At 31.3% G+C, this 10,685-nt stretch overlaps 2 protein-coding genes across 3 annotated transcripts in view; both read right to left on the bottom strand.

Annotated features, from left to right (window-relative positions):
• LOC124414271 (putative inorganic phosphate cotransporter) overlaps nt 1-3,035 on the bottom strand; it is a 25,363-nt gene extending 22,328 nt beyond the window's left edge. The window contains exon 1 of one of the 2 annotated variants that reach the window (XM_046895289.1): nt 2,802-3,035. In XM_046895289.1, coding sequence (XP_046751245.1) covers nt 2,802-2,919 — 118 coding nt within the window. In that variant the 5' untranslated portion in view covers nt 2,920-3,035. The remainder of the gene's footprint in view (nt 1-2,801) is intronic. The other variant, XM_046895290.1, reaches the window with a different exon arrangement.
• A 3,630-nt stretch (nt 3,036-6,665) lies between these two features.
• Nucleotides 6,666-9,291, bottom strand: LOC124414274 (baculoviral IAP repeat-containing protein 5-like). Its single transcript, XM_046895294.1, has 4 exons — nt 9,212-9,291; nt 8,667-8,876; nt 8,357-8,477; nt 6,666-6,936 (listed from the first exon to the last, which is right to left on the bottom strand). Exons 1-4 carry the CDS (start codon nt 9,223-9,225, stop codon nt 6,817-6,819), a joined length of 465 nt encoding a protein of 154 aa, XP_046751250.1. The 5' UTR covers nt 9,226-9,291; the 3' UTR covers nt 6,666-6,816.
• Between the last annotated feature and the right edge of the window lie 1,394 nt (nt 9,292-10,685).

The following is a 10,685-nucleotide window of genomic DNA, read 5'->3' as shown; positions in this document are numbered from 1 at the left end:
TATTTCACAGTTGTGCTGGGCAACAATTTATCGTTGACCATCTAGATGTGGACAATCTATATTCTATATCGACACGGGTTAACGATCGGTGTCTACATGCCGAGATTTTCCTCTGTGATTAGAATGTACAATTGCTTATTTATTTGATGATTTTTAAATTTGCGATCATGGATATGGATATTAATTTTGCAACATGCTTTGATTATAAACTAATTACCGCGTAATTACACAACGATAAATTAACGCGCTGCTTTCATTATATACGATTAGCAGATCGATAAAAATCTTTCTCATTTTTCATAATCACCCTATAATTTGGATAGTAAAAAATTCTTTTGCAAATTCTACACGTGCTACTTGTAATAATTATCTTAACATGAATATTTATACTCTCTAAAAAAAATTTTTTCAATTCATTCAATGCGGTGATGTGATGATTATTATATGTCGGTAATAAATCGAAAACAATATTGTTTTTGAGTAATCGATCATTTTCTTTATTTTATTTATTGATTATTTTTTGTTTTTTTTTTTTGTTCCAAATCGAAAATGATCGATTAACATATTTATCTATTTTGTTTTTCTCTTTTTTTTTTTTTTTTTTTTTTATACAATTTACTTCTTTTTCTGTCTGAACGTTTCGATCACTCAAACAGGGAATTTTGAATATTTCAAGCTGTTTTCGATCTTAAAAATAATATAACATAACAGCAGCTGTATCAGACGATAGAGTATCAAGTATCGTTTACGATAAAAATACGTCCAAGAAAGCGTGATCGATTTATTTACCATCAGAGCAATTTCATCTCTAACTTACCATCGATTTCTGCGGAATCGGAAGAAAAATAAAAATAAAATAATACACGTTACAAGTTTTTTTTTTTTTTTTTTTTCATTTTCTTTCTTTTCATTCAATTACCCTCGATTTTATTTTACCACGAAAATCAATCGCCGAACTTCGACGATTACAACAAATTTTCTGTAATATTATTGATTTTTTTCTTTTTATCCGAATTCACTCCGGAACGATTCGGTCCGAAGACTCTAAAAAACGTGTTTTAAAATGACGAGATCTGATATTTGATGATTCTTTAATTCATAAAACAAAGAAAATCCAAAACAAAAAGAGACTCAAAAAAATTCGAAAAAATAAAAAAAAAAAACCTTAACGCCGATACACTCAAACCATAGAAATCTCGATGAAAATTATTGTATACATATATATATATATATATATATACATTGTTTCAAATAGTATTTATATCAAGAATGCGTTTCTTAACCTTCCATTCGTAATAAACTATGAATTGAGCAACATTCGAAACATTAACATCGTATATTATCTCTATGTATATATATATATATATATATATATATATATATATATATATATATATATATATACAACAGTATAATGTCATAGGCGATAAAGAAATACCGTGTGGCTAATTTAAAATCGTGGAATCTTTTTCTCTATCATACTTGTTGCAAAGTATAACTTTCGCCTGCCTTGAAGAAATATCATTGTTATTATTGTTATTATTATTATTATTATTATTCTTGTTACTTTTATTGTTATATATACGATTGTTACTTTAACGCCTCTATTCTTATACATACATATATATATATATATATATATATATCTTTACGAGTGTATCCGCGGGGGAAGATAAAAATCAAATGATCGACGTTGATAGCTTAAGGTGTGTGTTCTGCACTGTTTACCTGCGGAATATAATGCAAATACATACATACACAAGCGTACAGTCATTGACAAAACACTTTTACAAGTTTCGCACATGAAACGTGTGCGATCTCATATCTTATCTCTCAGGTTTAATAAATTCAATACCAAGAATAGTACAACGATTATTTGTCGAGATTTTTCCGCAGTGCATATTGCGATGCATTAATTTTTTCCCAACAGTATTAAGATCAAACGAATTACGCCATTTTTAACGATTTTTGTTTTTTTTTTTTTCCCCAATCAAGAAAAATCGAATTTTTCTACCAAGTCTCTGAGGCACAATTAAAAAATCAAATTCGAGTTGTTTTTTTTTTTTCCGATTCATCTATTCCGTCGACAGGCAAAATAAATTGATTTGATTTTTAAAAAAAAAAAAAAAAAAAGAAAAAAGAAACAAACAAATAAATAAATACACAAAGACACTTTTACAACGTCTATCAACGTAACGATAATATAATAATAATAATTTCGTTTAATATTAAAACGAAACGATTATTATTATTATTATTATTATAAACGTAACTCAATCTGAATTTTTTTCGACAATCTCGGGTGTAGTTCAAAAGCCACGTACAGAGGTCGCGACATTCTCGCATCTCCGGAGTCTCGTCATCGTCGTATTGATAGAAGCTTTCGAACTTTACCGAGACCTGCGATCAGGATAAATTTTTACTGGTAATGTCGCTTTGCGATGCGTCATCTGGTGGACAATCTGCCATCCGTTAAAATCAAAAACTTAGGTTATGTGATGATAAAATGGCGCCGACAACCAGGCTCTGACGTCATGAGGACATTTTCCATGATACTTAAAAAAATTTCTGTATGTATGTACTTAGTTTTACCGTGAGAAAAAAAACAAACTAACAAAAGACAAAAGGAGAGACATAGAGAGAGAGAGAGAGATTACGAATAGCTCGTCAATTATGTTTCATACGAATAAACGGAACAACAGCGACGAATAGTTGCAGAGAGAAAAGAGATTTTCAAATATGTACATAAAAAATTTGCAAAAACAATTGCAAAAATCTATATCAAAATCGAGATCACTTACCTTTAAGGAATTTGTAGATCTTGTCGATTTTTCGCTGACGTATAGGTTCGAATTTGTTGAATTCAGCGAGTAGCCAACTTTTTTCATCTATAATCGGTGTCGATGATTCTTTCATCATTGTTAAATATCACTCTCTCTCGGTTTTTTTTTTCACTTGTGTTATTTTTATATCGGTAAACTCTCGTCAACTGAAAATCACAGAAGTTCGTTTCAACGTTTAATTAAACTGCTTTCATGTATATAGGTATAACAAATTAGCGAGGGACGGACACTTTCACCAAAAACAAACAAACACAGACACACACACACACACACACACTGCAGGATTAAACCGCGTCCATTCCTAAAATTTTGAAAATGATTTATTTGGTAACTAATGGCAAGAAAAAAAAAAAAAAAAAAAATTAGCAAAAATTGTTGCGCAAATTTTCTACAACGATTTTCCGCAATACGGATGAAATTCTAATTCTCTTTCCAATGTATAGAGGATTAATATTGAAAATCTCGGATAAGGTATGAATTACACGGCTTTAACACGGGTTCTGACGAAGGAACGACGATCGACGTAATCGCGCCCTGCGGTTATCTTCTTCGCCGCCATTGTTGATTCGTATATAAATACATATATGTATATATGGAATGTAAACATTACGTGATGATTTTCGAAAAACAAAACAACTAAGCAATCGAACGGTTCATTGATCGGTCTATAAATACATTGTCTAATTTCACAAAGAGAAGATTAAGTTAAGAGACAAAGAAATTTTTATTTAAACAAATTCACATCTCATATACGTTCAACGTTTATTTTCATGTTTCTAAAATTCAATTTTCACTTCTTCTATTATTCGCAATGTTTTATTCTTGTACTGAAGATCGTTGGATCGATTTTTTTTTTTTTTTTTTTTTTTTTTTTTTTTTTTTTTTTTTTTTTTTTTTTTTTTTTTTTTTTTTTTTTACAACATTTGAATAAAAAAATGTTTTCGGAAATATTGAACCTGCTGTATTTTTTCTCTCTTTTTTTTTTCTTCTCTCGCCTTAAAATCTTCGCGAGATAAATTTTTTCCTCATTCGTACGAAGTTTTTAGAAATTTTCGGCGTTGTACGTTTCGAATTGTTTATTTTTTTTTTTTTTTTCTTTTCTGCTTCAGAGACTCGCGTTTTTCTTCAATTCTTTGCAACGTTTGATAGTTTGTTTTTTTTTCCCTAATATTTTGTCAACCAACGATATGTTTCCACAAATGAAATATTATCTGCGAATTTATGAAAATTAAAGCAACCAAAAAATGAAATTAAAAAAAAAAAAAACCACATTAAAAGATAATTGACTCTTTTCTATCGTATTACTTTATCTTTTACTATTTCATTTCGAATCTTTACCAAGGAATGACAAAATCTGACAAATCGTTATATGTAAATCGTTTTTCGCTCTTCATTTGGCAGAGAAATTGAAAATCGGATGAAAGAAAAGAAGAGAAAAAAAAAAAAAAAAAAAGTATCACAGAAAACTGATAAAGTGAGAGAGAAAAAAAAAAGTCACTGCTCTAATAATATCAGCGATAAATTTTGACCAGTTTGTTTGCGATTAATTTTTTTATCACCTCGATTATATCATTTGGTGAACTTGAGTAGAGAAAAATTTTACAGTCAATTAAAAACCGTCACGTTATAATTAAAATCGGACTAAAAATTTATTGTTATTATTATTATTCAAACGTTAAAATACTTCTCAATAAATTCTCAATCGAAGTTATTAACTTTTTTCTCTTCCTCCTTTCAAAATATTTAACTCTCACAATTTCGTTCCGATAATTATCTTTATCATCACTATCGTTTCATTATTCATACCGATCAATTATTATTAATTTTATACTCGACAAACGACCGATTTTAAATTACCACTGCTGGAGACGATGAGCACTGAATACATTAAATTAAACTTGCGTCTCAGATTAGACAGACCCCGTACTTTATACATACATACTAGCTACTGTAGAGCATATAATATGAAAGCATAATGAGTCAGAGAACAGAGATAATAAATTATCGACGCATATCACTTTTGTACGCATTCTACCTTATCGACTGTAAATTTTTTCTAACCATCCAAGATTTCGCTTTTTTCTTTTCTTATTTTATCTTATTCTTCTTTATAGACGGATCTCACGGAAATTCATCGCGATTCGAATGGAGAAAATTTAGTCCGAAAAGGTAAATTTCATTTTTGGTTTTTTTTAATTACTCATCGCATTTACACTGTACGATGAAATTTTTGTAATTTTAGTTTTGAATTTGTTTTTTTTTTTCTTTTCTTTTTTTTTGATAGCCAAATCGACGTCTTGGATCGTTTCAAGATGAAAAGTTCATACAAGATATTTCGAACTCTTGCGGTACAATGACCGAGGCACGTGAGCAGGCGCAACGACTAACGTTTTTCAGAAAAAAAGATGTGCGTGTGTGTGTGTGTGTAATTAATAATGAGAGATAGATTCCACTCTTCTCTCCCGTTTTATCTCATTCGACGTCTGTCATTTATCTTCGACTGTATAGTATAATATCATAATAATATATAGATATATATATATATACATGTGTAATGAGAAATAGTTGAGCAGATATTTTTTTTCTTCGTTTTTTTCCCCGTTTCTTTATTTTTTTTATCTTGATAACTTATCTCCAACTTCTTGAATTTTTGTTAAAAAAAAAAAAAAAAAAAAAAAAAAAATACTTGACGCGAAACGTTTCTTGTTTTCTTTTCTTCTCTCAATTCCTTCTTTTTTTTCTATCTTGTTCTTCAAATCTTTTAATCAAATTATGCGCGCGATGATGATTTTTCGTAATTTATGAATTTGGAAATGAAAAATTGAACGAGACGTTGAAATTATTTTTAATCATTCCCGATTTTTATTAAAAACGCATTGTCGACACCTGCGTGTAATAAAAACAATTTATAAACTATTGGAGCAAAATTATAACAGTATAATACATATTTCAATGTATTTTTGATTCACCCTGAGATTTCTGTAAGACAAGAAAAAAAAAAAGGGAACGATGAAACGCAAAAAGATGAAAAATCGTACGCGAATCGCGGAATCTCAGATTTTATCTATATTTAGAATATTTTTTTGTTTGAAAGAACGTCAATTGGTTTTTGTTTTCCTCGTTTTCATTAATGTTTTTTCGTTTCGTCTATTCAACCATGAACTAGAATGAAATGAGAGAAAAACATTTGCCAACAAGATCGTGAATTTGATTTGAAAAAAATTATGCTTTATTGCAACGGCAGCGTTCGAAATTTAAAATTTTAGAAATTAAATATCAACGAATGTTTTTGTTCTTTGTTTCTTCTTTATCGACTCAGGAATTCCTTGCTTATTTTCCGATTTTTTTTTCAACTTCCGTTGATTTAATCTTTCTTCGCATAAGAAAGTAATTTCTTAATAACAATTTATAATAATTGCCGATGACTATTTCAATCTAAGGTTAACGATAGCGATAAAAAAGCACTTGCTATTATAACTCATTACATATCAGACGAACGACTCGTCAAGCATGGACTGAACAGGAATAAAAGAAAGTAAAACAAATATATGTATAAAAAAAAAAAAGAAAAAAAAAAGAAAACAATAAATTGCAATGAAGATATGCGGATCAAGCCGTCGGGTATAATTTTCCATGGAAGTCTCGCTATCTTTTTCTCTATAAATTATTCATTATGTTCGGATTGAAAATTTAATTGGACATTTTTCTAAGACGATACTCGACGGGGAAAAACTGAAGGCGAATAACGAGACAAAGTGACGGATGATCATGTTTTCGATATCTTCGAATGAAGCAAGTTTTATTTTCAGAATGCAATACCGTAACATGTAAACGTAGGGAATAGACGAGATGATAAAAAGGCTGCGATAAGTATAAAAGAGTAAAAAGTATGGTACAGAGATTGGCAACTTAAAATTGGATTAAAAGACTTTATAATTATGTAACAAGAATCGACGATCGATCAATCGATTTATTAATTTAAATTAGTGCTGCGATTCGAAGGCTTTCGACTTCGCTTTCTCTTCGGAATCACCTTCGACAGCTCCGCCACCTCTTGCTTTATCTCGGAAATTGCAGCCTCGTGTTTTCGTGTCTGTAAGAATAGAGGAGATCGAGAGCCACTAGGTATATTGAGCTGGTCGTAAATTAGTGGAAGGAATTCAGGTAACTTGAATTACAGGTTTTAGTCTATCCTCGAAAAGCGTACGACGACAATAAAGCACTTAACCAGATTGATAAAGAGCTCAGGACCCGATATTTTTCAACTTATTATGCGATAAAACTTGGACCAGTATGTAACGAGTGTAATATAAACTTGTCGGATACGAGATTAAAAAATTTAAAGATAAAGACTCGGTGTTTCTCAGTGCTACTCCGTTATTCACAAACAATCTGCACAGAATATCGAATTTGAAAAAAAACGTTTCAGAAACTGATCTAGATTCGTAGAAAAAAAACTTCGTAGTTTCGAAGAAGAAGAGTAAATATCGTTGAATCGCATTCTCCGACAATTTCAGCTTTGTTACGATCTGGTCGATTGAAATCAGACACTGTGTAGATCGAGGCGTATAAGAATTTACTGTGAATTGGTAAATGTGTCGAAGATAAAGAGAAAAGAAAAACGAACCAGATGATATCTGAGTTGTGTTAAAGAGGCAATAAGTCAATAGAGAATTATCAATTACATCTGTTAGCGATGATAAAAGCCTGCGGCATGTTTGCCTATCGCGATAGCGTGTGTACAGAATTTAATACGCTTTGCGATCTTGCCCGACAATACATGCTGAAAACGACAATCTTAACTCCCGCCGGATCACTGGCAAAAGCTCGTCAATAAATTGGTCAATGTTACAAATGATTAATAGTATCGATATACAAGGAGAATCTGGACGAAGATTAATATCTTTGGAAGTATATTGTCCGCGTCACGTGTCTACGATACTTCTTCTTTTATCTAGACGGAGGTAATTCCACAGCTTGTTCAATGTCAAATGCCTGTCAAGCAGGGTTTTAGAGTATAAATGTCGAGAATGAATTATGGTAGGGGAAACAGGTGTGAGGAAAAAAGCATGTGTGCTTTTTAGAATTTGTAATGCGGTACTTGAGCGATTAAAGATTCTATAAAATACCTGTAAAAGGATTTTAAACTGGTTTTTTTTGTCATTTTTTCGATCGATCAGCAGTTTCTCATTAAAAAAAACGGCCAAATTGCGTTAAAATATTGTTAAAGGACTTAGAAACATCGAATAAAGTTAAGAAAAATTTAGATAATAATTTCCATAAATTGAACGGTTTTTTAACTCAGTTCTTTTTGTTTTGCTTATAAATTATGAATTTCTTTCAAAACATTTGCATAATGATGAAGAATGTTGATTGATTGAATCTTTGCGATTGATTGATTACGTTGCAAATAATTTTTTGAACTTCCAATACGCAGAACGTCTGACTTTGAAAAACAAATTTCTGTTTTCCATGCTATTCGAGACGAAATTTCGAAAAAATCAGACACTCACCAATGATTTCTTGCTGAATTCTTTTATTAACGTGAATAGCTCTGGAACCGTCCAATCAAGCTCATCTTGCTTTCCGATTTTGATGTAAGGACAGGATGGCATGTGCTTCAAATGTTCGTTCCTGTAAAAGAAATCAAAACTGAGATTAAAACTTTGAATCGAAGGTGATTTTGGGTGAACGGGAAACAAGTAATAACTCGGGAATTTTTTTGTTTAAAAATAAATTTCTACTCTATGCAAATAAAATAAACCAAAGAAGAAGAATTAACGCAAAAATTAAACAAGCGGTATTTCAAGGATTTAAACGTACCAGGGATCGTCTTCGGAATCCCACTCATCGAGCTGCTTGCTGCAAACGAAACACTCGACCAAATCTGGATCGTTTCTACCACCGATCAAGACAAAACCAGCGGCAGCCATTCGTTCTGGAGTGCATACGCAGTTAGATTGAAATGGCCAGTTTTCGAACGACTCGAGTCTGTTTTTTTTCCAGAATTGTGGATGGATACCTTGCAGCGAACTGTGAAGGAGATAGGAAACATACAAAGTGCGTTAATAAAATTTGTGCCTAATTTTCCAACTAATTTGCGTCTGAAATAAAATAAAAAGCTTTTCATTCAGAGATTCAAATCAGGATTTTTTGTCGGTTCAGTTCAGACACAATAAAATGATTAAGTCATGGATAACTGATCGGTTGAAAAACAATCAATTAGAATCATAAGTGAGGTTAAGTTAGGTTAGAGTAGCTATTCGGAAACAGTTTCCGCTGCTGCTGATAATCGCGGTATGCTTTTGGAACTTATGAATAAGCGGCAATCGAATCAGCGGTTAAAAAAAAATTTTCTATTCACTTACTGTAATATCTCCATATCGAAATTATTTAATAACTATTACGATTTGTTTACTTTTTCGAATACACGAACACCGCTGCTGGGCTTTTGACGTTAATTTGAAAATTCGATGTATCGATTCGAATTCCGTTGGATCACAAACAATCGAACGTCTGAAACTGCAACAAATTGCAACGTGATTTCGAACTGAAAAATAAAACTCATCAACGGTTCTTTGATCCATCGACAACTGATATTCTTAGAAAAAAAAATCTCTCTCTCTCTACCTAATAAACTAAAAACTTGGTCATATTCGTGCGTGAAATTTTTCCTCCGAAGTAAAATTTTCTTCTACAAATATTTATTCGAATTTAGCGTAAAATTAGAGCCAATCAGATTCATTCCCTTCGAGTCGAACGTCGCCGCGCGTCTTTTGTCTCTGTATTCAACTTTTTACTTTACCCATGATTCCTTGCGATTTTAACGGTCGACTGCCGATAATCCTCGCAAAAATTGGCGCCGTTGTTTCATTTCTTCTCTATATAGTCACGGTTATTGGATTTTAAACAACGCGAACGATCGTCGAGATACGTAATATCACGATTATCCGTCGCTTGGGGTTAATTATCTGATATTATAATACATCGATAGACCCGATGAGTTAGAAAAACAGCATCACAAATCACACAACCAAGGTATGTAATTATATTACACACGTCAATAACCGTCGCAATTGTTACTTTGTAGACATTTTATGCGATAGAAATATGCAGAAATCGTTGCTGATTTTAAACAATTGAATAATAAACAACTGCAGAATGTCGACAGGCGTTTTATGCAGCCATTTTCGTACGTTGAACACGCGTTCAGCGTTTTTTTTATGATTTTCACACAAAACAATAACGTGCAAGGTTACCACACGTGCATGTTCAATTAATTCTTAATGTTATTAGTCGTTTAAAATTCCTCGAAACTTGGCAAAAACTTAACCCAGCAATTTAAGACCAGCAAAAGTTCTATACAAAATTGGATAAAAAATTTTTTTTGTAAAATTTCATGAATTTTTCATTCTTTCGCTGAATTCCTATAACACTTGGCACATTTTCATAAGATAAATTTATTATTTCTAACTTTACTTGCGAAAATTATAAGCCATCTGATACACATTTGTGGTTCAACGTTAATTGAAATCTGTTGATTCAAACGCTCTGAAGATAATTTTATCGAGCTCTTGACAATTGGATTTTAACGTTCTAAAAAGGGAGTTGGAATGAAAAAACCTCGAATCGTTTTTGTAATTTCTTTAGAACTTATCTTATTCTAATATCTTGGACAATTTTTGAAAATTGAACTTTAGGAAAATTAAATGACTTGACGAATTAGATAGTAAAAAATTAAAAGTAAAAATAAAAGTACATAGAAATCAAGGATATGGAGAATACTATACTGACGTATTGTTTTTACTTCGGTATGTTTACGATTCTTCAGGCCCAACTGAG

Source organism: Diprion similis, chromosome 13 (assembly GCF_021155765.1).
Source record: "Diprion similis isolate iyDipSimi1 chromosome 13, iyDipSimi1.1, whole genome shotgun sequence".
NCBI lineage: Eukaryota > Metazoa > Arthropoda > Insecta > Hymenoptera > Diprionidae > Diprion > Diprion similis.
Note: the sequence above shows the minus strand (reverse complement) of the source record. Positions and strands in the feature narration are given on the sequence as shown.

Coding starts and splice junctions, on each gene's coding strand:
- LOC124414274 (XM_046895294.1), bottom strand. Junction 8,478..8,666: donor GATTCCGAAGACGATCCCTG/GTACGTTTAAAT, acceptor TTTCTTTTACAG/GAACGAACATTTGAAGCACA. Junction 6,937..8,356: donor AATTCAGCAAGAAATCATTG/GTGAGTGTCTGA, acceptor CTATTCTTACAG/ACACGAAAACACGAGGCTGC.